Source organism: Aplidium turbinatum, chromosome 8 (genome assembly GCF_918807975.1).
Source record: "Aplidium turbinatum chromosome 8, kaAplTurb1.1, whole genome shotgun sequence".
NCBI classification, from domain to species: domain Eukaryota; kingdom Metazoa; phylum Chordata; class Ascidiacea; order Aplousobranchia; family Polyclinidae; genus Aplidium; species Aplidium turbinatum.
The window spans coordinates 29,215,485-29,242,451 of record NC_137479.1 but is presented as its reverse complement, the minus strand read 5'-3'; the positions used below and the strand labels follow the sequence as shown (position 1 = coordinate 29,242,451).

The following is a 26,967-nucleotide window of genomic DNA, read 5'->3' as shown; positions in this document are numbered from 1 at the left end:
TTGCCGAACGACGCAAAAATGTAATGAGTCATTCGGCAAACACGGTCACATCAATCAATCATTTTATTTTTTGTCATTAACGCGTTTGGAACGAAAAAGATACTAGACTACAAAAATCGATATAATCCTACCAGCACGTTATCGAACGGGAAAAGGTGGCAAAACCTTGAAAGGTTTAAAACGTTTAACAAAACATCCTCTTATGACGAACGGAAAATTACCCAGAGAAATTCTCAAACTCCAGAAAATTAAAAACTCTAACTTTATTGAAACTCATAGTTGAAAAGACATAAAAAATTGGGCTGTAGGCTACTCAAATTAAAAATTGACCACAAAAATGCAGCAACGTAACGATTGAGTCATTCGGGTCAAAATTTAGTTAAATATTAAAAAAAAACACTTCCGCGTAGTACCGGTATCGAACTCATCCCCTCTGGAAGACCAGTCCGAGACGTATCCTACACGCCACCGAATCAGTTGAACATAATTGTCGAATTTAGAACTTATATATGCACTCTTCTCGTCTTTTGCTTTGAAAGAGAAAAAGAAAGAAGTGCCTATATAGTGATGTCATGACCGGTCAAATAGTGTTTCAGATTCAAAGACCGGCGCCGGTCAAATAGCCACTGCCTATATAATTAGTAAAGTAGAGACTAGAGAAATCCTTGGCAATGGTCAATAAATCTGTGTAAAAGAGTGGTAGATTTTTATAGCTTGTGATATAACTTTGCTTTTCTGGTTAGGGCTGCATTTTCTATGGAAGTGTTTAGTTAGCATCGTGTTGTCATAAGCGGAAATTTTTTGCCTTAATTGAAAATAAAACATTCTGAAAAGTTTAGCCACATATTGCATATTACTGTATTCCTAATTGTGATCATGGATAAATCTGATTGCAACATGAAGTTTTGTGATAGGCCTGATGTTATAAAGATAAAAGACTTTTTGAAGTATTGTTTTGAATTTTTCGATCAGTATCAATTTCTCACAGAGACGTATATCATTGTAAGTATTTTAAATATGTTTTTTTGTGTTATATGCCAGCTGATGCCCTGTAGTTGAATATTTTAATTAGGTGGATAAGAAGGCAAGGAAGCCAATATTCATGCGATCATCAGGCATGTCTTCAAGTGTCTCTTCAAAAACACAATCACATGGTTTTCAGTATAGTGCTAATCCACCATCTTTTTATCCGCCAAACAAGGGCTCTTACTTATGCAGCGGACTTGTAATGTTACTGTACTTGTTGCAATTAAATATGTAGTCTAAAAAACTGCTACTTTTGTTCATTGCTTTATTTTTTGTAATGTTGCTTTAGTCAGCATAAGTTCAGTTCTGTTTATTCTTTTGCTGGTGATAACAAACAAAAGTACATACAAATTGAGTGTCTATCAGCACAACAGGATGGCAATGAAAGACCTGTACGGTCATCTGTGTCAGCTGCCACCAATGTTTCAGTTAGTTTAGCTTATAAGAATGTTAGAATACAGTTGACTGGTATAAGTTGTGGTTCACAACTTTATTGCAGTATGGGTATTGAGTATGATATTTACTAATAAAGCCTCATAAAAATGAATTTTTTTGTTGTTCTTGCCACAGGACACAGATATCAAAATTATAAAAATACATGACACCAGAAGAAAGTCAAATTATTCTATTGTTTGTAATGATATTTGTATTTTTTATTATTTTGATATTTTTCACTGATTAACATTACATTTACAACTATATCTAGAGCAGGGGTTCTTAACCTTTTTTCCCTTATTACCCATTTCTGTCCAGATCAAAGTCCCATTACCCAAAATCTAATTTTATCTATTTTGCCGTATTAAAGATATAGAACAGCGTTATTCAACAAAAATAACATTTAATGCAAAGAACAACATCAATAGTGTCAGTGAGACATTTGTTCTTGTTTTTTGTGTACAATCGATGCAATATTGGGTGCGATTTTGGATACTGCACAACTCAAATCTGACTCCAGATCTAACAGCTTGTTTCGGGATTTTGATTTCAAAGCAACAACACTTGAAATTGCTGATTCACAGAGATAAGTAGAATATATATAGGTTACATAGTCAATAATGTTAGTGATTTTTGCGCAACTTTTGGATATGCTTTCCCCAGAATTTTCCCAAGCTTTCATCTTCAAAAGAATAGGCCTATAGCTCGCTCGTCTCAACACTAACTCTAAATGTAGCCTACACTTGGCTATACTACTTCAAACAGCAACGCAGCCATCAAGCTTGCTCATAAAACAACTGTAAATGAACTGATTAGACAAGAAAAATCTTATCATTATGTCACAAAAATAAAATACATAAAACTGGCGACAAAAATGATGAGAAAATAAATTACTATGACGAAACAATTTTAAAAATGATAAAATATCACTGTGCTTGTTTGGTTGTTTTGAAGGGACTCAAAACATCCAAAAAAGAGTAAGTAATAAAGCAACTTTACCACTTACAGCTGTGACATTGTTTGTTACATCTATAATTCTACATATTCTGGTTCAGCTGATTACCCACCTGCTATCTTCAAATTACCCACATGTGGGTAATTACCCATAGGTTAAGAACCACTGATCTAGAGTTAACCTACAGTAAATTGTAGCCAAATATTAGTTGCCACGTACATAGAAACATTTGTATTGATTATCGTATTGTACATATTTTTAGGAATTTTTCACAAACAACCATTGGGAGAAGTTGCCAAAGTCTTGGCAGGTATTGCTGGAAGATTTTGAACCATCAGATGTTGCTGAAAGTTTCTTAAATTTCAACACGCAGAAGTGTCGGTAGGTGGAACAAGTTTGGTTTGTGTTCATTAATCTTTGAAAAACATCTGATTATTTCTTTATATATATATTTCTTATTTTATTTTAAGTAGAAATTTATCAAAATGTGAATGTCTATATGCGTTTTGCAGATACAGGACAGTGTGGCCATTATCTTTACTAGCTTTCAAGAAAACAGCCCAAACATTATCTCTACCAAGATCAAGTATGCGTGAACTGTTTTGAGTTGAGTTTCCTACTTGTTCCATGTCTTATATCACTCGTATGATCAGTCAGTTAAAAGCAATCAGCAGAATTTGTACTGCAATACTGATGTATATTCGTATATATATACTGTATATTATTCATACTGAAGCACTGTATTTGTAATTATTTTTATTTTTAGTAGTTTCCTCATAAATAGTTGATATAAGACAGGTTTTGAAAGGTAGAGTAATTGACATGCCCATGTCACCTGTAGTGTTTCATGAAATGTTTCATGAAAACTTTTGATTTAATAATACTTTCGTGATATATATATGCACCAAATCAACTACCGTACTGATTTATCCTACTGTTACCGTAACCTATTTATAGCTATGTTGTTTTGGTATCAGATTACAAAGAACCAGAAGAAGAAAGATCATTGCTCCTTCAAGTGATCTGTGAAAGGAATGTCAAAGCGAAGAAGCAACATGAAATTCAAAGTCTATCAAAAGTATGTATCACAAGATACTTTGTTTAATGTTTATTCTGTGGAGCTTGTCACTCATAATTTTACCTTTCACAAACGTTTATTTTTCAGATCATTGTAAAAACGTTTTTCGAAGCCAGCTGCACAAAAATTATAGTAAGTGCTGTATTTGTGCTTAATACCAGGGTGTTACGTATTTTTTGTCATTGTAGTTATGGTAGTGCCAAACATGTGATGCACGGAATTTTCAGGTGACTTAAGTATGGGGTAACCAATAACCATTTTAAGCAATGCACGTGGCCTATTGATTGGCTGTGGCTGATCTTGTGGGTCTGCTACTATTCGGTGAGTTCCCTATTCGGAGAGTTCCCTATTCGGTGATTTTTTGAAAATTATCGGGTACCGTAGCCTAATTATCATTGCCGCTTTTACATCGTTTTAACGTCGCTAAACGTTGAAATAAGACTCTAACCCCTAACCCTAAAACGGAAATGATTAGGCTACGGTACCCGATAATTTACCAAATCGGACTCACCGAAACGGGCTCTCACCGAATAGGGAACTCACCAAATCGGACTCACCGAAACGGGCCATTCCGTGATTTTGTACAGGCAAAATGTCTTCCCCAAAAGTGCGCTGAAATTGCAGTGAAAAGAAACTTCCTCTGACTTGATTTGTTTTCCATATTTTTAGAGAGGGACTGCTTCATCTAACTATTTCGGAAAACGTTCAGTCTTAATCTATTTCATATCTTTGTTTTCACAGGATGTCGGCTCAGGGCAAGGCCACTTGTCTCGCGCCATAAGCATCGGTTACGACCTCCCCGTTGTTGCAATAGAGCATGAATCTACGTTTTTGAATATGGCAACCCTCTTTGATGACAAGGCATTACAACGTGTAAAAGAAAGTGTCGACAAAGTGAGTTTGTATAGGGGTTTTGGCGTTAGTGGTCATGAAGAAAGTTTAAGGTATCATAATAACTAAGATGCTTTTAAAGCATTGTGTAGCCTATTTGGTTTAAACCAAGTTATCGCATTCATTTGCTTATAAAGATTCTTGCACATGATACGGAATTTTGATAAGTTGTCAGCAGATGGTCGAAAACCAGATCAGGATTGCTTTGTACATTGCACTGAGTGGAAGTCGAATATTTTAAATTTACTAAGTACTGAAACTTTGGCTTACTACATTGCTTTTAAAGCTATCATTAAGTTTTAGTGGAACATTTCGTTTATGATTTTACAGGACTTTCACCACCAGCTGCCACGTCACGTTCGATACACGGTGTTCCCAGATGTAAACAACCAGGATTTTGTTTCTCACATAAACAACAACAGTGAGTATCTGACAAGTGATTCAACTTCATTATTTTGCCCTCATGTTTGTACTTTCACCCCTAAAAAGATCAGAGATCGTTTACGGGCTAGTTTTAGCCTGTGTGTGTGCTTACATTTTCTACCTTGTTCCACTTTCTAAGAAGTGGATTTATTGAGTTAAAAGTTTGATCGTAAGCATTTGAGCTTTTTTCTCGACTGTATACGAAAAATTAAACTTTTTTGTATGCTAAAGTTCGTAATGCTGGTGAGCGCACGTTATTTTAAGATTTCGTAAATAGCCACAGAGACTCCATTCATGCGTTGCTGTTAGCATTTATCATAGAAGAAAATGCACCAATGTTGGCCAGTCAACAATCTTCGCTCGATTCCATCAATACCAAAAGGGGTTTTAAACTTTTAATGTATCGAGTCTTGATTGCCGAAGGAGGACGTTTGAAAGACACATTCACCGTAAACTGTTGTCTGAGATCCCACGTGAAATGTAACCGCGTTTTCAATTTGAGACCTTTCGATTGAGGATTCCTGTTTGTTATTTTTACGAAAGTCAATTTGTTAATGCTAAATTTTTGGGACAAAACTTCGTTTATCTGAAGGTGCCGCTTACCAACAACAGCGCTACCTACTGACGGGATTACATGCTTGCGGTGACCTGAGTGCCACCATGATAAGAATATTCAAGGAAAATCCAAACATAGAAGCAATTGTGTCAGTGGCGTGTTGCTACATGAAGCTCACCACCGACCAACAAGAAGATGAAAAGGTTTTCTCAAAGGCGCCGTCTAGCGAAGGACACTATTGTTACCCGATGAGCGATTACGTGAAAGGACTTGCTCGTCACGAACTGCCCTACAGGTCACGCAAGGTAGCTTGTGATGCCGTGGAAGGTCACATGAAAAGGTTGCAAAAAGGTAAGTTGTCATCGCAAGACGCAACTTGTGATACTAGAACATCATACAAGATGACGCCGCCCCTCTAACGCAAAATGGTGTTGAGTAGCGCCTCTTGTAATGGGCATTTAGAATATTTGGCAACTGAAAGTCGTCATGTATATTTCATCCACGTGCAATCGCACATACCCCTGGGGATAACCTAGTGGTAGCTATTTGCTTGTTTTACATCACATCAAACCCAATGTGTTTTAAAAACGGTTAAAGCCACCAAAGTTGCCTAACACAATCGTGGTCAAGTTCAAGTGCTATATCGAGCAAAAAGTGTCCATAGCCGATGAATACTGCAACCAGACCAGCAAACTGAACCTTTTTGATTCTTTGAAACGAATCTTTTCTGCAGATGGTGGTTTAGAGATGAAAGTGCACTGTCACCGTGCTGTGTTGGAATATCTGTTGCGCATATTGCATCCTGAGATGATACGACCTGGTGTGCAGACTATTAAGAAAGCTCATTTACTTCCCTTTTCTGAGTAAGTGACTTGTTTCTTTCCGCATGTATTGTCTTCAGTGGTCAAGAGTTGACTTTCCAGTCAGCAAATGTCCTTTTTTTACATTGGTTCAAAGTTGGCAGATGGTGGCGCTGATTGCACAATCCCATGTAGCCTACTGTTTAAAACAACGTATTTATTTTTACCGTAGGACTACAATCAGGAAATACTTTTCAGATTACTGGATTTTCGTTTTCACTGAAGGATTTTAAAATATAATGATTTTTATCCTGTTAGTTTACGCCCCTATTCTCTGCAGGAAGTAACTCTTAACTTTTCATGTTGTTAAGGTATGTGAAGCTGGCCTTTCAGAAGCTAAACTTGCCACCTCCCAATGAAAAGGAGTTGAATGATTTCAAGATAGCCTCAATGTTGAAGCAATGGCGCAAAGTAGTCACGTTTTTCACCTTATCATTGATGGTTGGGCCAGTGATTGAGTCCATCATCCTATTGGATCGTTGGATGCATCTGTTTGAAAATGGTCAGTATTGGAATCGATGGTAATGCCTTATCTCAGGTCAAGGTTGTAAGCTACAGCATTTACTGACGTGACAAATGTAGACCATGAGACGCACCTTTATTTAACTAATGATATCAGTAGGTGGAATAGCTATGGGTTTTATGGCTTATCAACAATGTGCCGGTTTGGTACTCTTAATTGAATCAATGCAAAAAGTAATTCATTTTCTTTCTGGGTTAACAGCCCTAACAGGATTACACAACCAACTTTCACCTTACGTTTCTTTCACTTTTTTTTATTAAAGAAATATATGAGACTTTATGTTGCATATTGAAAACACTATCATCATCATCATAATCCATCGTCGGTTTGTTCCCCACTAGTGGGGGTGGCCGATTCATCACAAAATTCAAGTAGCATTCTTCCTTCCATGTTTCTCTCCCCAAAACCATACCCTCCATGAATGCCCTCGAACCCATTTGCTTGTTTTCCAACATGTCCATTAAAATCTTCTAATCCAAACACCAACTCTTTTGAACTCCGTAAATCCCATTCCTCTGCCAAAACATCATAAAAACTTTCCTTTTCTAAGTAATCCCTACCACTTTGAGGTGCATATGCACAGATTAGCCTCACTACCTCCTCTTCAAAAGCAAGTACCATTGTCATCACTCTGTCACTCCTTCTTCTAACTTCTATTACTTTCTCACATAATTCCTCTTTTACCAAGAAACCAACACCACCGATTCCTGTGTTATTTCCTGACCACCATAACTATATCTCCTCCCATTGGCACCTAAAAACCGCGCTGACTGTCCCCTCCATCTTACTTCCTCTAGGCAAGATATATCCACCCTTCTTTTTCTTAGTTCTTTACATATTTCAGTTCCTTTACCACACAAACTTCCCACATTCCAGCATCCGATTCTAACACCATAATCTTTTTTCAATGTTTTTTGTTTTCTTGGAACCCAGAGATTCTTCGCACCCCTTGCCCATCTAAGGGCTGCTGGGGACTAGGGGCCATTTTTAGCTTTTGCTGCATTTAAATAATATTTTGGAGCATAGATTTTCCAGCCGGATGCCCTTCCTGACGCTAACCACAGTAATTGGCAGTGGGCCTAGCCTTTACTTAAAAAGTATTTCCTGCAAGGCAGCAGGATTTCTAACAAGTTTTAGCCAACCAGTCGAGGTTGTTGCCCATGAGGTGGGACGTGGACCCACTTGTTAGTTTGGTGTGTGATCAAGACCAGTGTTCCCCGAGACCCATAGTGTAACAATCCATGGCGACTGCCCAGGGTTCAAAGGTGCTACTTGTACCCCCACACTACCTCCACTATATGTATCGGTAAATGAAACCCTATTGTGTTCTTACGTTTGCCTGTCTGGCGTTACAATTCAATAATCTATTTTGTGTTAGTGTGATCACTAATAATTTCTAATGCAACTTCAAATTCCGTTTAGGTCTCAGCAGCGAGATCATTCCTGTGTTCGACCCAATTCTGTCGCCGCGATGTTTTGCTATTGTCTCTAGGAAATGATCTGGAATGCCAAGACAGGCCACTCATGATTTTCCTTGGGGAGCCACGTTTAAGCAGATTCAGGGTTCCAGCCTCATGTTTAGTTGGAAATATTTGGGAAGGAAGAGAAACAGAATAAGAATGCCACTTTTGCGTCCACCTTCACAGCTTCGTGCAGTCAACTTCCCATACAGAAAAATTCGTCACTTTTACATTGATTCAACGTCTGTAGGCCGTAGGGTCGCCGGACCACTTGGCATGCGACATTCCAGCTACTGCCAAGTTAGCAAATGAGATTGATGTGCTCACGTTGGACTTGCTTGGTCATCGCTTGCTAAACTGAATTTGTACGTCGCACTGAGGCCAACTGAATTTGTACGTCGCAACTGGTTAACTTTTTATTGTAGTGATGTAGACCTGTTTTGCCAACAACTGAAACTGCTCATCGCGACAAAGAATCACACAGTATGAAATTTATTGCGTTATTTCTGCACAGTGAAACTTTCGATGCTAAACAATGAGCAGCCGAGTGCATGCTCATTCCAGTGTTGCAACTGTGATTTGCAGTGTACACTATTTTCAAAGGGCGTAAAATATAATAATGATGAGGTATGTGTTGTCAGCGGCGTTGACATTTCGTCGAGCTGTGGCTCCACGACAAGTTGTACTACCGATGTTTCTTGGCAATTATAGCAAAGCACCTAGGGGAGAAGGTGGGCTTGAAGATGGACATCAATTGGCATGGTATGTCTGCGATGAAAAAGTATTAACCTGTTATCAATTGCAAGTATAGTTGATATAAGCTTAATGCGAAGGCATGCCCAGGGGGGTCTGCTACTATTCGGCGAGTCCGATTCGGTGAGGTCCTAACCTCTAACCCTAAAACGGCAATGATAATTAGGCTACGGTACCTGATAATTAAAAAAAAAAAATTGAAAAAATCACCAAATAGGGATCGGACTCACCGAAACGGGCCATTCCGTGCCCAGGGTGAGGTTAGAGATACCGTCCTGGTAAATATAAAGTGTCGCATCATACCGTGTTCACATAAATACATGATCCTGTCCAGCAGTATAGCGCTCTCCACGGCAGGGGCTACCATCAGAGCTAGTGAGAAGTAGACGACTACTTTCGACCATTCCTTCAGCATCGTGTCGATTTTATCGTCGGCTATGATCGGTGTTGGCAGTTTGAGTTTACGAAACGCTCTATCGGCGTATCTGAAAGCAAGTTTGATTATTATAAATAAATTTTAGTGTCAAAAAAGTGACATTCGGTTATTTTCTTAAATGTGGCATAGCCTGCCAGATTATTATCGAGACGCGTTTGTGAATGCCAGGAATGTGATTTTAGTGTTTAAAGAATGACTTTTGTTTCAACTTTATATTATATCTGAAAGATCCATATTAAAGGCAAAGATAGATTATGAAAAGAAAACGCCCTTTCTTCAGTTGCAATTTGCCATCTTGTTCTTCAGCTGGTGCCACACTTGTGGATGTTTGAATCAACATTGAAACATAAACTGAATCGAATACTGTATATGCTGCAAACCAAAGTGAGCAATGACTACTGCGGGTTCGTTTATTAATCTTTTGCCATCCATCGTCTTGGTTCTTCCTGATATAACCGCTAACCAGGCTTGTTACTGGACGTCTATTGAATGTAGGAGAATCTTGGCATGTACGCATAACGCATGCCACAACTCCAACTTAGACGTTCAGTTCGAAAGCAGAAATTTTTTAAAACTCACTTCAAAACATACTTTAATTTTTAGGTGATTCTATGGCCAACGTATCAATTGACCAGCAACACAGCTTACTCGGCAAATGGCAAGAGATAAGCTTTCTTAATAGTTTGCACACCAGGTCGCTTCATCTTAGGGTGAGTCCTGCGCAACACACGTTCCAACAACGCCCTGTAACAATGCATCCTCAAGTGTGGACCGTTTTCTGTAAAAAAAAAAAAGCAAATACTGTACGTATTTTGTTATCACCCACATAACAAAACCTTGTGGTTAGGTTTAACGAACTAAGAATCTGAAAAAAAAAACAAACATAGCAAATCAATATGTAGTTAATACAACTCTAACATCAGCCACTTTGTTTCTCGGCAGCCGATTTGTAGCAAGAATTGACAGCGACAGACACGTGTTTCGCCCATGAGGCTGGGCTCGTCAGTATCGCACCGTATTCTGCCACAAATTTATTCGACCACCGCTTTACCAGTCAGTTTAACTCTTATCTTTGTGGAAACAAAGAAAGAGCCAACAAAACCAGCAGGCGCCAGGGCAGAGGACATTGTGAAGAAAGGGGCGTTCTTCCCGGCTATCAGCACAAGGCTGAGCACTCACTAGTACAGCGAGCAGCTGCGATTCGCCAACCATAACGGTGATAAGAGTTAAACTGACTGGTAAAGCGGTGGTCGAATAAATTTGTGGCAGAATACGGTGCGATACTGACGAGCCCAGCCTCATGGGCGAAACACGTGTCTGTCGCTGTCAATTCTTGCTACAAATCGGCTGCCGAGAAACATATTGTTGATTGGATGGTCTGAATGGCTTAGCGTGGAAGCTACACCGTTATGGTTGGCGAATCGCAGCTGCTCGCTGTACTAGTGAGTGCTCAGCCTTGTGCTGATAGCCGGGAAGAACGCCCCTTTCTTCACAATGTCCTCTGCCCTGGCGCCTGCTGGTTTTGTTGGCTCTTTCTTTGTTTCCACAAAGATAAGAGTTAAACTGACTGGTAAAGCGGTGGTCGAATAAATTTGTGGCAGAATACGGTGCGATACTGACGAGCCCAGCCTCATGGGCGAAACACGTGTCTGTCGCTGTCAATTCTTGCTACAAATCGGCTGCCGAGAAACATATTGTTGATTGGATGGTCTGAATGGCTTAGCGTGGAAGCTACACCGTTATGGTTGGCGAATCGCAGCTGCTCGCTGTACTAGTGAGTGCTCAGCCTTGTGCTGATAGCCGGGAAGAACGCCCCTTTCTTCACAATGTCCTCTGCCCTGGCGCCTGCTGGTTTTGTTGGCTCTTTCTTTGTTTCCACAAAGATAAGAGTTAAACTGACTGGTAAAGCGGTGGTCGAATAAATTTGTGGCAGAATACGGTGCGATACTGACGAGCCCAGCCTCATGGGCGAAACACGTGTCTGTCGCTGTCAATTCTTGCTACAAATCGGCTGCCGAGAAACATATTGTTGATTGGATGGTCTGAATGGCTTAGCGTGGAAGCTACACCGTTATGGTTGGCGAATCGCAGCTGCTCGCTGTACTAGTGAGTGCTCAGCCTTGTGCTGATAGCCGGGAAGAACGCCCCTTTCTTCACAATGTTCTCTGCCCTGGCGCCTGCTGGTTTTGTTGGCTCTTTCTTTGTTTCCACAAAGATAAGAGTTAAACTGACTGGTAAAGCGGTGGTCGAATAAATTTGTGGCAGAATACGGTGCGATACTGACGAGCCCAGCCTCATGGGCGAAACACGTGTCTGTCGCTGTCAATTCTTGCTACAAATCGGCTGCCGAGAAACATATTGTTGATTGGATGGTCTGAATGGCTTAGCGTGGAAGCTACACCGTTATGGTTGGCGAATCGCAGCTGCTCGCTGTACTAGTGAGTGCTCAGCCTTGTGCTGATAGCCGGGAAGAACGCCCCTTTCTTCACAATCAGCCACTTTCTTCAACTATGCAGTGTAAAATAACTTAAGACACAAATAAGCGTTTGCATTGCGCCAAGACCAGAGAGGACGCGTTAGAGTTGGATGTGAAGGCGATTACGGCACTTGGAGGTGAATCCGGTCACCAGGGCCTGATTAAGGCTCACGGGGGCCCGAGGCACAGCTAAGTTTAGGGGCCCCTGTTGGCAATCGCTTTCAATGCAATACCATGTAGTCTCTGCGAATGATGAAATATGGGCTAACAAATAGTTCAAGCAAAACTATAACTTCATAAGTATTAATTTAGCCAATTTACCTACAACTTTCTAACAGTATGCTTGAGCAGCAGTGGCCGAGTGGTTAGCGCGTTGGGCTCGCAGTCGAGAGCCTGCATGTTCGACTCCAGCCACCCGCACTTGCTATTGTTTCTCTGGGCAAGAAACTTTATGATAATTGTCTCTACCCAGTCATCGATTTCGAGTAATGGGTAGTACCAAATTTAAGACATAAGTAGCCTAGAGTAGACAACCGGAAACAGACATTGTAGTCGGCTGCAGCGTGGGTCAGGTGTATGTCGGAAGGCGTACACCGATGCATAGCGCTCAAGTCCGCTTTCCCGCAATGCAGGATAAAGATAATAAAACAAAACAAAAGTATGAACACTCTTATACTTGTTACAAAAATTATTGGATGAAAAATCTCTCTAACAGATTGGAAATTGAGCTCATTTCAATTTCATACTGGAAACACTAGCAAAATATATGCTACATTTGAACTTGAACTAGCAGAGTTTATTAATTGATCCTTGAACCAGTGCTGTGTTAAACCCTTTGTGGGCCCCGGGGCCAGAATAATTTTGGGCCCTCTATCGTCAAGCAGACCTATAATATTGTGTATACTTTCACTGCACCGACATGGAAATGTGGTTCATTTCAATAGACTTTTTTACCAGTTTAGAAAACAACACAAGTGTAAGTAACCGCAAACACTGGTCTATCATTTCTTAGCTACACCTTTGCTCGGAATGAAAGCCAAAAGTGTTAACAATTTCTAATAAAAAAAATACTGGCAATGGAACATATCAATCATATCGGTCACGACGCGGTAATACTATCGTACAAAATTTTGACTGTTTGAACTTTGCCGCCCGGTACCGCGCAGATAAAACCAAAACTGTAGAAATTATTAATTTCCATTCAGTTTTGGTCATCTGGTAACATTATTGTTTTTCCCAATTTTTATTTTTTATCTGGCAACATTACTTGTTCTGTCAACCAAGGTAAAAACATTGTAATTGTAAACAAAAGCAGTGTAAAGCGTTTTGAGGATCAGGTGTTCAATTATTTTTATTCAACATTATTTCATTCCAAGGCAAAGCTTTCATAATTTTATGCAGGCATTCAAGTCTAATTAAAGTTTTTAGGGTATGGTAGCCTAGGTTAGTGGCAAGAATAAACAAGTCCTTGTGTTAAGAATGATTTTTGTTTTGTACCGTACAACATGTGATATGCCAGGCTTATAAGGTATTTGAAGATAAGAGCAATTTCATGTGCATATATTCAGAAAAAGTAAATACAGAAGAACGTTTCTGCTAAAAGTACAGGACAGGTTTTTCCTGCTCGCAACATCACTAGTCAAGGATATTTATAATTATGGTATTGTAAATGTTAAAAATGAAATGATAATTAAACGATCTGAAATGCTATTTTGCTTACACCTAACAATTTTTTAAAACAAAACACTTTTATTGGTGAAAATAAATTGAATCTGTGAATTCACAAAAGGCCTAACCCCATTTTTTTTATTTTACTTTTTGTGCTTTCCGATTTCTTTCAATGAAAAGAAATTGAATACGTGAATTCAAAAAGGGCCCTCCAGTTTTTTTTTTTTTATTTCACTATTTGTGCCTTCCGATTTCTTTCAATGTCTTCTAAACTAAATGATACTTAAAAAAACAGCCAAACTTTCAAACGTATCGGTAAACACATAAACAATACCCTATCATTTTTACATTGATTTTGAAATGGGCCCAGCTACAGCAATTGCACTTCAACTTCTTTATAGTTTCTCCACAGAATCCTCACTGAGTGAACTTTTTAGGTATGATGCTTCTTACCAGTATGTTTAAGCATATAATCATTATCGAAGTTTCACCACAAATGTAAATGACCAAAATAATCAAAACAGTTGTGCCAAAAACACTTTGTGGCAATTGGGCCCTTTTTGAATTCATATATTCAATTGCATCAAACCTGTTATATGTTAAATACATTTCTGCAGATCATGTTACTAACGTTATCGCATTTTAACTTTGTTTTTAGAGATGTTTCATTGTAGTTAGGGCCCAAATTTGTATAATAGGGCCCAAATTTGAGATGTTTTAGTATAATAAGGGCCTAAATCATCTTCTTAATGGACAAGTACGTGCAGTGAACTTTAGCAACTCAAAAAACACTTTACTGAAACGCAAAAATATATTATTTGTGGGCCCCTGAGATGGTGGGCCCGAGGTCCGGGCCCCCTTTACACGGCACTGCTTGAAACCTATAAAAGTATTGACGCCTACGGTACTAAGGTAAAAAAAATTGGGGGCCCCCAAAGCCAGGGGGCCTGAGGCCTGTGCCTCGTGTGCCTCATGGTTAATCGGGCCCTGCCGGTCACCCTCGGTAACGGAGACATCACCGGATTAAAACTGGACTACTACTACATTGCGCCGCTGCCTGAGGTATCAGGCCGGTGGGACGGGTGTCGGCATTGGGGATGAACGAATGGAGTCTGGTGGTGCTTGACTTCCGTCGAGAGTTCCATGTATGGTCCACCCAATTAGCCGCAAAGAAGTTTTGTCTATCAGCTTCGTTGATCAGAAGTTTAGCGCCTGGAACGAATGGGTGTCTTGATTTCAGTCGATGGGGGTGCTCTCTTGGGGGAGCAGAGCTTAGAATGAAGATGGTTGGGCTCCAATGCTCGACCGAGAGACAGAGTGGCTTCTTCACGACAAAGCTCAGCAGGTTGGATGCCAGCAAGAATGGGAAGATTGTCCAATGATGTGGGACGCAGGCACCCGGTCACTGTGCGCAGACAGCTGACGGCAGTGTCGATGTTGTGGCAGAGAGCACTGCAGCACCAAACAGGTGCACAGTACTCTGCTGAGTATAGACAAGGGCGAGGGCTGCCATATGCAAGGTGCCAGCCCTAGCTGGAGCCTGCCAAGCGCTTGAGCAGCGCGAGATGAGAGTTTCTTGCGCAGTGACACCAAATGGTGGCGGCACGTGAGCTATCTGTCTAATGTCACCTCGGGGATAGTTTGGTTCGGGGCAGAGGAACAGTGATTTTCCGTTGTTCAGGACATTCAGCTCACAATCAACTTGCAGGTTACGTAGATGGAAAGCTGCTGCCACAATTTTGGTTTCGCTAAGTTTCAGTCGCCATTTCTGGAGATTTAGAAGCTAAGAGAGTTTTTATGTCGTGGCTCAGGGTGTCTTCAAGGTTTTCCCACTACTTTGTGGAGTAGAGAATTGCGAGGTCGTCCGCGTATGCATATTTTGCGGAGACCGTGCTTGGCATGGGTGTAGATGTTACAGAAAAGTAGAGCCAGAACCTGATCCCTGTGGGACGCCATTTTTCAGGCGTGCGGTGAAGTTGCCTGCGGTGAAGGTAAAGCTTCGATTTCTGAAAGGTTCCATTAGGGACAGTGGAATACCTCCATGATCAATGTCAGTCTGGAAGCAGCTTGTACCACTGCGGTGCCACACGCGTGGCAGCTGTAAGATATAAAAAGACAGCGCTTGCCTTCTTTTTTGCCTCAAAACAATCCTCGATGTCTTCGGTCAAAAGTATGACCTGATCTGCAATGAATTTTCCATGCCGGAACCCAGCTTGCTTTTTTGGGAGGAGCGGAGCGATGATTGGATCGACGCAGGCATGGATCAGCCTTTCCAGGATTTTCAAAGGAACACAGAGGAGAGAGACATCCGACGAAGGTTCCGTGGGTTGGTGGCTAGTGAGGCTTAGGATTGCGTCTACTAAAGCTCTTCTCCAGATTTTTGGGATTGTGAGGTGGTCCAAGCAGGAAGAAAGGAATGTTACGTGCGATCAGCATAGACTCACGTTGGGTTCAAATGCTGAATTGATATAAAATGTTTGTGACACTCAGACCTTTTGGGTAAACATTTGAATTAAATGGACGGAAAGACAAGAAAGTCAATCTTTTCTCCAAGGACATCATTAGTTGTTCGGCACTGTTGCATTAGTTGTTGTTCTACTAATACGTAGCAGTATGCTGTTGAAGCGGAGTCGAACTGGTGTCCTTTTGAGTGTAACACCGGCGCTCTCACCACTTCGCCAAGTAGCCGATAATTTTCGACGAATCTTTTTTTATTCAATTAGAACTAAATTTCGATCGCAAGAACAAAGAATGTAATCAGCGGAACAAAGCGAGTAGATCTACATAACTTCAATTGGTTTGGTTGGTTGATTTTGAATCTTTATCCATGGACTGACAAAGCCTTATTTGGTTATTCCTGGTAGTTTCGCATACTTGTAGAGGCTCTTGACACAGGGCCGGTTACCGAGATTGGCAGAGTGAAGTTTTCCGATTGATGAAGTGTTGTTGTCGGGGAATTATTCCATTCACCAGGTGCCGCTGAATGGAGAGCAGTCCTGAAATGCGTTGCTCAAGCGCACACCACGAGAGTCGGACTTGCGTTGCGTGATTTTGAACCGGGCGCGTAACCACTGAACTCCTCCCCGGGCGGACTTGAGCAGCGAATAGCCACAAAACGTTTCTTGCAGTTGTTGAAAGGGTTTTACACCACAATTACTACTTTAAACTTGGCGATTTGATCCAGAGCTTTTCTCAAGTAATTACCTTGCAGTCTCTGAATGTAATCCTCAATAGCGTGGCAGGCTAGTTCTCTTGATTTGTAAGGTAGCTCACGATGCTCAAGTCCTTTCACGTAATCGCTCATCGGGTAACAATAGTGTCCTTCGCTAGACGGCGCCTTTGAGAAAACCTTTTCATCTTCTTGTTGGTCGGTGGTGAGCTTCATATAGCAACACGCCACTGACACAATTGCTTCTATGTTTGAATTTTCCTTGAAGATTCTTATCATGGTGGCACTCAGGTCACCACAAGCATGTAATCCCGTTAGTAGGTAGCGCTGTTCGAGGTCTTCGTAAAAAAATACGGTAATTATATTCTTACGTGAAGACGCTGTAAATCGATAAAATAGTCTGCTGCTGTATATTCCGCTTCAATGTTATATCACAGAAAGAAACTCGTGCGGGGATATGTAACCACGCCTATGGTAAAAGTTTTTAATTGCTGTGTCCTTACGATAGAGAGAGATGGAGGAGTCGCTGCAGACAATCGGTCGACCTTGAAGTTTCGGGATGAAGACCAGGATTCTTTGAAGCAAAATGAATGATGGTGTCCTTGCAACAGATTTCTGAAGCACTATGTAAACATTTTCACCCAGTTATATAAACCCAAAACGCTAAGAAATTCACTTCGGACCATATAAAGCCAAGAATAAAAACAGTTCATACTTGGAGAGTCTTCATCTCGGACAATGCTAGATATGTCTTGATGGTTGATGTCAGGAGAGATGTTGCATTGGACATGGTGGGGAGGGCGAGGTGGGATCCAAGTGTCTTCTTGGCTGGATCTTTGATTCTTCAATGAATCATTTTTCTGCAAACAGTCAGGTCTTTCATTCAATTGCAGTCAGTTGCAAAATATAATGCGATTTTAGGTCTATAGAACGCGATTTTTCTGAACTCTGATTTATATTTGTCCAAATTTTAAAAGAACAAATATGCCAGATATTATGGACTAGGAGGAATTACGTTGATACTATAAGTATTTTATAACGTTTCGTGCAGCCAATTTACTAGTCTTCTTCTTTCATTGTCGTGCTTGATTCCAAGCATTGGCTGCCTCGTGTATTGTGCACTAGTACAATGTAGTCTACTAGTACACATTCAAAAAACAAAGTTACAATTGAACTCCCCAGGATCTTAAAATAAACACACAACTTTATGACCACAACGGTAAGTTTTAAGGAATGAATCCTTTTCTCGGTTCAAAGTATCGGCTTCTATCAACTGAAATAATTGTTTTCATTGCATCACTAAGTGTACCTGGTTCGTTTTTCTTTCCTTCTGTTTGTGGAGCATAGCATCGCGGTCAAACTTCTTCGCCATTGTCAACAACTTAGCTTCACGTTCGACAGCGGTAACAGGAAGATTGTAGCCCATGCTTAGTAGCCGAGACAAATGTCCCTGACCGGCTCCAACATCCTTGGCACAAGTCAAAACACAATTCAAAGCGCAAATTCTACACTACTTCCTCCAATTCAAGCGTTACAGAACAGATTTGTTCGATCGTGTCTATTTTTGCCAAGATCAGCAAGCACAACTATTCTTTGTCATAAATTTAATGTGCTCAGAATTAAAGATATTATTAAATTAGAGACTGCAAAGTTAATATACAAATATTAATATATAATACAGTCAACCCCGCTTAATCGGCCCACGTTTAATAGGACCACCCGCTTATTCGGACCATTTTGCACTGGTCCCGAATCCAAATCCATTTTTCTGTACAATTTTCCCCGCTTAAACGGACCACCACCCCGCTTAAACTGACCACCCTCCTCCCTAAAATAGGCCTTTATGGTTAACGTTTTTTACTTTTTGTACATTTTTCTGCGAGGTGACGCGTCAAGAGTTGTTGATGGGCAACGTGCTACGTTTTCGCTAAGCCATTTTAAAGTGAAGTAGGCTACAGATAAACAAACGCTTGTTGTCACGTCATAAGGTCAATTGTCATCTTGGCAAGAATATCGTGGCAAGGCATCGCGAAATTGATGATGAAGAAGAAGGCAACGACCAAGAAGACGAAGATGATGAGGCCGAACCTTTGCCTAAGGTTACCCATCGTGAAGCCAAGCATTGCGTTGCAATAACCCAAAAATATTTTGTCGAACAAGGAGCCGAGCAAGACCTCCACAAGCATTTGGATGCTTGTGTGACACAGACAGTCCGAAAAATTGCTGATAAAGCCAAAAGACAGACGACCCTTGATGCATTTTTCCAGTGACTACTGTACAGTACTGTATTTTGTTTTGATTGTTGATGGTGTTTTGGTTGTGTTTATAGCCGCAATTGTAGAATGCTTAAACTATTTTCAAAAACGATGAAAAAAATAACGAAATTCGTTCTCCCCGTTTAATGGGACCACCCGCTTAATCGGACCAATTTGGCTTGGTCCCGATGTGGTCCGATTAAGCGGGGTTGACTGTATACACAAAATGCTGCCACAAGCCTTTGCTGGCTGCTTTGCTTATGTAAATGAAATTTACCAGTACAGCGTCCGCAAAACAAAAATAATGATTTTTAAATGCTATCTATGAAATCAACCTTTTGTTAGAAGATGCTATGTTTCAATAAAGTGTTCTTATGAAATATGATATCAAATACCAAAAGAACTATAAGAAACATCCTTACAATACGTTTAGATTTAAATACTGTATAAATGTTTCTTTAAAAAAATTGTAGAGTAATCACTACTAAAACATATCATCCGCTTATCTCCGTGCACATAGTCTTTATGTTACTTTGTTTTTATTATTTCACTGTATTATGTTAAATACCGGTATTATGTTCTTTAATTTTTGTGTTATACTTATACAGTATGCTCGGGTGGCAGCTGACTTTGGTGACCATTTGGTCTTTCGCTGCCATCCTTGCTGTGCGATTTATTTTTGTTTATTGTGTTGTGTATATTTTTCTTTATTCGCCAGCAGAAAAATTTAATTGAACTTAGCTCACTGTTCATAATCATGAGAGAAAGCAAGAGCTATATTCAAAGGGGCAGCAGTCCGCAATTGACGACATGCTTTCAGGTGTCTTGCTAAAGACACGCAGCCACTGCCACATGCTCTTAAGCGGTGTCGAACCAGTGCCCTATCAATTGTCGAACTATGTCTCTCACCACTTTTCTGTGCAGTAGCTAGCTATATAGCTTCAATAAAATCGATAACCAAAATGCACAATATGCAATCACACCACTTAAAAGATATTATCTGAGCAAGTTCGGAACATAGCTGCAATTTCAAAGCATCTCTAATTTATAAACACTCACAATCACTGATGAACATTCCGTTTCTTCAAAGATTCTCTTAATAACCTGCAATAAGAAAAGGGCTGGTTTATTTCAATATATTTGAACTTTTTGAGAAAATACAAACTACTTATACACTCGGCAGAAGGAATAATGTGCGCGACAAGATTGGCAGCTCAAGACAAAAATGGTCAACAAAGTTATCTGCCACTGAAACACCTAAATAATTGAACATTGAAAACACTGAAACACGCTACCACTGAACATTGGAATGTTCAAACAGAAAGAGAACAAAATATATCAGGCACATTAAATGCGGGAGCAAGTCTTTTAGGCGCAGACAGTTAGGCGCCGGTCAAATAGGCGAGCACAGTGTGGCGTCAGGATATTTAGGTGCGGAGCACTGTGGCGCCCCTTTATTTAGGTGCTATTCCAAGCAAAGTCTGCAGATTGTATCAGCTTGGCAGGTAGGGCAATTCTTGCGAGTACGTGTGAGACAACGCTCTACCACATGAATACATTTCTATATAGCGCATATGAACTCTGGCTACAAGTTGCAAGCATAATGGTGCGACTTTGCTGCTCGTTATTAAACCTAGTCGGGGTTTTGACGGAAAACTAAGTTACTTTTCACTCAAGCCTACCACCTGCTTGAATATAGGCTACAGTATATTTTTTTTACTGATATTTGTTATCTAACTTTTTACTGTGTAGTTGTTATTTAACTAAAAGTGAACTCAGTCATGTTCGGAAACTTGAATAATTTGTTGATAAAGCTTTCGCCGACGCAAACCTTGACTAACAACAAATAAATGCCGAACACGCGCATTAAAAAACAATATATTTTTCTGTTCAATATAGGCTAACGTTTTGTGTGAAAAGCAACTTCACGCACGCAAGCCATGACATATTTTTCTGTTCAATATAGCATTTTGTATGAATAGCATTGCCGGTTTAAGCAGCTTCACTCACCGAAGCTATGAAATATTTTTCTGTTCACTATAACATTTTGTGTGAAAAGCATTGCCAGATAAAGCAGCTTCACTCACTGAAGCCATGACTAACAACAAATAAATGCACGTGCATTAACAAAACAACATATTTTTTTGTTCAATATGACAGTTTGTGTGAAAAGCATTGTCCTACCCTTCCAAGCTGATACAATCTGCAGACTTTACTAGGAATAGCACCTAAATGAACGGGCGCCACAGTGCTCCGCACCTAAATATCCTAACGCCACAGTGTGCGCGCCTATTTGACCGGCGCCACACCCTTAAATGCAAGGTATCAAACAAATAAAATTAAAAAAAGACAAATGCAGAAATAGACCTAGAAAAAATATTTGAATGATATAACAATAAATAACTATGCAACCCAGTTTTATGCAAGAAAGAGATACGCAAAAGTGAATGGGGGAAATTAAAAAAATTTTTGCACAAAACTACATTAAACAATTTATGATAGAACATCACATCATTAATATAGCCTAAGGCCTAAGCTTTTAATGTTTCTCATGAAGTTTTTCTGATGATGACAATGTGTTTGAGATTGCTGCCACAGCAGTGAGTATCAACAATCGTCAATGGCTGTTTACTCAAATTTTTATTGTACTGCAAAGCTTTGCTTGTCACTACTCACTACAGCCACTACTTGCTCTACGACAATCGAATTCAAGTCACTGAACAAGTAAAACTTGATTTTTCCAAACCTTTGATAAAACACATATTTCATATTGCTTTTTGGGGTTCACATGTTTTCTGAAGATATGATCAAGAGACTTGTCTTGGCCGGACCATTCTGGCGTTGCTTGACCTGAATGTTGCACAAATGGTTTTTCCTTCTAATAAATATGTAGATATCTCACAAACATCTGAAAATATTTTATATCTTTGCTCACTTACTTGATCTAGGAACAGTTAATATGTGGGAAACCCTCTTGAAAGCAAGCAATGACAAAGGCCAAACAGTTTGGGGTCTGAAATGTTGGGTTACATGTCATAAATCCATTGAATGACAGTTACGTATTTATTCTTATGTTACCATAAATCTTAGAAACTCACACATTTAATGTTAAGCGCCTTAACTAATATCACTATGAAAACAAGTAAGCATCACATTATCCCTCAAGTCAGACTCTCAAAACCGATGCTACATGACCTTTTCTCTATACACACAGTACACACATTACACAATCTTGGGTTTGTTTGCAATTGTATGTGCCAGTGTGCCAAATACATATTTAATGCACCTCAAAAGTATGATACAAACACTGAGCAGTAGTTACTTTGCAGCTGTAGGTCTTAAAAGTTTATCTGCCAGATCTTGAGGTTTAAAGCTTTGCAATAACTCTTGCCATGAACGCGGTAGCTTCTGCCAATGATTTTCTGTGAAGTATTCCTGTTTTAAAAATCAAATAAAAGAACAAAGATTAATTTAGTTTAAATATTATATATACCATCTAAAAATACAGTATTAATATATACCAATATGCATATTTCAATATCCAATTTTTACTACCATTTTTGGTGATATACTCTCACACAAACTTATTTATATATATATTTTATCAATAATAATATATTGAGTTTCGCTTTTAGCAGCATGATGGTTGCTTACTTCACAATGTAGATATTAACGACCTGTTTTAGCCTGGTGCTGTGAGTTTGCTGTGGTAAAAGCGAATTGCACTAGCTTTTGGAACACAGCTTCCTAGTCATGTGCTGTGATGAATGGTGTTGAAGCAATACGACTCTTTTGTTTAGCTTGAGGCTGCTGTCTGTTGAGTTTTTGTGTTGTTAGGCGTTATTGCTGTGAAATTTTATTGAATCAGTTGATTAATAGATTTGGTGACGTAGTTCTTCTCTTTTAGCACGGTTGTTGATCTTTGAACTCCAAAAATTGCTTCTTTCAATCTTTGAAGCGCAATTGCACCGCATCATTTTCTCTGGCAATGATTGTATAGTTAAAGTTGGCGAGGCACTGTTGTTGATGATCAAAGACCGAACTTTTATCTGAGCTAAGGTGCTCTTTCAGACGAGAGTGGAGTTGGCGGATCATGCTGCCAATGTAGCTTTCCCTGCATTTCTTGTATATGATCTTGTCAACACAATTCTTGGTGGTACACATGTCGTCGTTCCCTAGTGGGAGGTCTTGTAATCAGACAAGGTTCGAATTTTTGGCATTTTTGGTTTATATATATATTATTTCTGTTGTTTTTGATTGTTATTTTATTTTTGATTTTGATTTTTGATCATTATTTTTGTCGTTTTTGATTATTTATTCATTACTGCACATGATTAGGAAACCGTATTTCAAACGCTAGTGTAATTCACTATTACCACAGTGAACTCAAACGGTAGCATCAGGCTAAAACAGGTTGTTAATAAATATCTACACAAATATATTAGATGTTGTAAGCACCGAGGTGCTTTTTCATCTTTCTGATGTACAATTTATTATATTTATTGTAGTGTATTTAATTGTACATAGTAAATTATTGCATTTTTATTGCAATTACAGTAAACTAATGCAAGCATATGAAAATATTTCAAGTATGGTAGCCTATGCATTAAAAATGTTTTTGCACTCTGTAATGTTATACTATTAGTTAAAAGTTGTTTTAATACACAGCCTGTAAATATCAAAGTTGCTTGGTTATGTAGTGTACCTACAATAAATTTTGAAAAAACAAACCAAAAATGATTGAAAATGAAAAAAGAAAATGTGCTATTTTATACAAAAAATAACAAGTTGCACATTAAAAGTCATAAAACCAGTCTAATACAACAACATACTTACTATTATGTAAGCTTCTGTTAAGTACTTATACTCATTTAGAAACGAGAAGTAAAGTTTCAATATCTTCTTGAGTTCTGAGCAGCTGCACACCATGTTATTTATGACACAATTTGCCATTCTGCAATGCCAGCAATGAATACCTTTGATCAATTAGTTTACCTATATTGAAACAATCAATTAATAGGAAGTGGCTATTTTTCCACACTTAATGCCATGGTTACAATCATGTGTTGCCAGAGTTAGGATTAAAGTTAGGAAGGGCTAAGGAAAGGGTTAAAGTTAGGAATAAGATTAGGGTTTTGATTTTTGCACAGGACTAAAAAAAATTTCCAAAATACAAGTTTTTGTTTTCAACAGCTTTAAAGTTAGTGCAGAATTCCTTATCTGGAAACACTATTGAGGCTACCGTATTTTACGGACCATAAGGCGCACCGGACTATAAGGCGCACTGTCAATAAATTGCTTTGATTAGTTTTTTGTTCATACATAAGGCGCACCGGACTATAAGGCGCACCGGACCATAAGGCGCACCGGACCATATATAATAGCATATCGGTACTGGTTTTGAGTGTAGGCAATAAAGCACTACCGCACGGGTGCAACCTAGTTCGTACCTTGAACAGTTTGGACCCTCAGTTCGTACCCTGAAAAGATCGAGAGAAAAAATTAAAAAAAGCCGAAGTCGCTGATCGCAGTTTAATAGCACAAAGCCGAAGTCGCTGACCGGAGTTTCCCCAAACAAACTCGAGGGTTAGGGTTAGCGGAAACTGCGGAAAAATATTTGCGGAAACTGCGATCAGCGCAGGTTAGGGTTAGAGAGCATAGATTACTCGATGGTTAGAGTTAGGGTAAGCCGGAACTGCGATTAGCAAAAACTGCGGAAAAATGTTTGCGTAAACTGCAATCAGCGAGGGTTAGAGTAAGAGCATAGATTGTTCTATAGTTAGGGTTAGGATAAAGCTTAGCGGAAACTGCGGAAAAATGTTTTAAAAGGAAACTGCGATCAGCGAGGGTTAGAGCATCGATTACTCTATGGTTAGGGTAAAGGTAGGTAAAGGTTAGCGGAAACTGCGGAAAAATGTTTAAGGAAACTGCGATCAGCGAGGGTTAGGGTTAGAGCATAGATTAGTCTATGGTTAGAGACTAGAGTTAGGGTAAAGGTTAGCGGAAACTGCGGAAAAATGTTTGCAGAATCTGCGATCAGCGAAGGTTAGGGTTAGAGCATAGATTAGTCTATGGTTAGAGTTAGGGTTAACAGAAACTGCGATCCGCAACTTCGGCTTTGTGCTATCTTTCTCTCGATCTTTTCAGGGGGAAAATTTTAATATGTTTGCGGAAACTGCGATCAGCGACTTCCGCTTTTTTTAATTTTTTTTCTCGATCTTTTCAGGGTACGAACTGAGGGTCCGAACTGTTCAGGGTACGAACTAGGTTGCATCCCTACCGCACTTGATCCATACATAAGGCGCATCGGACCATAAGGCGCACGATCAATTTATGAGGAAAAAAAGAATTTAAAGTGCGCCTTATGGTCCGTAAAATACGGTATTATTACACTATATAGACAGTGTAAATATAGCCACAGCCCAATTAATAACTGATTAACAACGTTAAAACCAGGAAAAAAGATCAGGCATAAACAGTTTGGTGTTAGAATTTCATAGTCGAGGCCTAGTAATAAAAAAAGGAAAGGAGAAACATGCACATGTCTAACGTACTCATGAGATTAATTAAAAGGAAGTGGCTGCGTTTACGGCGCCGTAAATACAGACGTTCCATGCCTTTTTTCTAGTCTTTACGTCGCTTTTAGTGCGCATGCGCGCTGTTGCTGAAAAAAGCTGGATATGTAACTAAATTCAACTGTTTTCACCAAGTGATGCAGTGGCGCATGCGGTTTGCGTCTGATTCTTACTCACAAGGATATGAGTTCGATACCTCCAAGAGGTGTGCTTTTTTTTAAGCTAAATTCTCACCTGAAGTGACTCAATCGTTAGGCTGCGCATTTTTGTGGCCGTTTAGTTTGTTTTTAATTCTGAACATAACAACGAAAAAACAGTATATGACAAACATAGCAGCGATCTAGAAAAAGGTAGAAGAGACAAAACGCGGACGTTATACCGTGCATGATACCAGATAGGGATAGCCGAGAACGTCTGCGCGGCGTTCGAAAGAACGCGGCTGTGTCTCGGTAACGACACTTAATGGCAAGCCAAAATAAGGGGAACAGCTGACTCGAAGACTAAATGTCACTTCGCTGCTTCCTGTTGTATTGCATCTGTGATCGCAGTGTAGGCTACTGTATGTTATCACAATGGGCGCAAATAAAAACACGATTATTATTATAAAGCAGGACAATCAGTTTAAAATATGACGTCGTCGTCGTGTGAGCCTCTGGGGCCGAGTGTCTATCCTTTTACCACCCCAGATTCACGATGTTCTTCAGGTGAGAATTTAGCTTAAAAAAAAGCACACCTCTTGGAAGTATCGAACTCATATCCTTGGGAGTACGAATCTGACGCAGACCGCATGCGCCACTGAATCACTTGGTGAAAACAGTTGAATTTAGTTATATATCCAGCTTTTTTCAGCAACAGCGCGCATGCGCACTAAAAGCGACGTAAAGACTAGAAAAAAGGCATGGAACGTCTGTATTTACGGCGCCGTAAACGCAGCCACTTCCTAATTAAAAATTAAAAAAAACACGTGTTGAATTGGACAGCTCACCTTCTTAGAAACTCACATCCAGTTGACACTAGATTGTGTTCCCAACGTGAACCAATCACCACACTCGATAATAGTTTTGGCCAGTTAATAGAAACTGTGAATTTGTTATGTAGTGTTAGCAATGTGTTCCGTTTCTGTTACCTTTTTGGTTTTTAAGTTTTTGTTTGTGCTAAATCTTTCAAAGTTTTCTCAAGAATGGGAAGTGGACAAGTGGGATAGTAGATACTTTGTATTTTCTACTGCTGTAAGAGTACGGTATACAAAGCTAAGTATTACTAGAGTAGACTTGATTGATAGTTCCACCACTGCTATCATTCCGAGCAAATTACAAAATTTCGGTTTTTCTCAAATTTCAGCTCACACTATTTCCAAATAATAATAAAAAAAACTTCTATTGTGGGTATTCCCCTAAGATAAACTTTATTAGAATTTTGGCAAGACAA

At 39.5% G+C, this 26,967-nt stretch overlaps 2 protein-coding genes across 5 annotated transcripts; one reads left to right on the top strand and one right to left on the bottom strand.

The window, feature by feature from the left end:
- Positions 1–467: 467 nt before the first annotated feature.
- On the top strand, positions 468–8,837 carry LOC145775560 (methyltransferase-like protein 25B). The gene is made up of 11 exons (XM_082586862.1): positions 468–1,002; positions 2,679–2,797; positions 2,929–3,002; positions 3,394–3,494; positions 3,582–3,626; positions 4,236–4,388; positions 4,716–4,806; positions 5,401–5,715; positions 6,098–6,227; positions 6,536–6,726; positions 8,170–8,837. The coding sequence occupies exons 1-11, from the start codon at positions 877–879 to the stop codon at positions 8,244–8,246; spliced, it is 1,422 nt and encodes a 473-aa protein (XP_082442988.1). The 5' UTR covers positions 468–876; the 3' UTR covers positions 8,247–8,837.
- Positions 8,705–26,967, bottom strand: LOC145775559 (methyltransferase-like protein 25B). Of its 4 annotated transcripts, none has more exons than XM_082586858.1 (13): positions 26,525–26,967; positions 23,801–23,959; positions 22,287–22,399; positions 21,904–21,977; positions 21,711–21,814; positions 20,024–20,068; positions 18,019–18,177; positions 17,425–17,569; positions 17,213–17,332; positions 16,745–17,047; positions 10,045–10,174; positions 9,191–9,445; positions 8,807–8,975 (listed from the first exon to the last, which is right to left on the bottom strand). In XM_082586858.1, exons 2-13 carry the CDS (start codon positions 23,915–23,917, stop codon positions 8,927–8,929), a joined length of 1,614 nt encoding a protein of 537 aa, XP_082442984.1. In that variant the 5' UTR covers positions 23,918–23,959; positions 26,525–26,967; the 3' UTR covers positions 8,807–8,926. The 4 variants fall into 4 exon arrangements, with proteins under 4 accessions (XP_082442987.1, XP_082442984.1, XP_082442986.1 ...); XM_082586860.1 differs by having other exon boundaries at positions 9,264–9,445; XM_082586859.1 differs by having other exon boundaries at positions 23,801–23,918.

Coding starts and splice junctions, on each gene's coding strand:
- LOC145775560 (XM_082586862.1), top strand. CDS start 877: ATGGATAAATCTGATTGCAACATGAAGTTTTGTGATAGGCCTGATGTT. Junction 1,003..2,678: donor TCACAGAGACGTATATCATT/GTAAGTATTTTA, acceptor ACATATTTTTAG/GAATTTTTCACAAACAACCA. Junction 3,627..4,235: donor CCAGCTGCACAAAAATTATA/GTAAGTGCTGTA, acceptor TTGTTTTCACAG/GATGTCGGCTCAGGGCAAGG.
- LOC145775559 (XM_082586858.1), bottom strand. CDS start 23,917: ATGGCAAATTGTGTCATAAATAACATGGTGTGCAGCTGCTCAGAACTC. Junction 20,069..21,710: donor AAATATGTGTTTTATCAAAG/GTTTGGAAAAAT, acceptor TTCTTATTGCAG/GTTATTAAGAGAATCTTTGA. Junction 17,333..17,424: donor CCGAGATGAAGACTCTCCAA/GTATGAACTGTT, acceptor ATGTTTACATAG/TGCTTCAGAAATCTGTTGCA.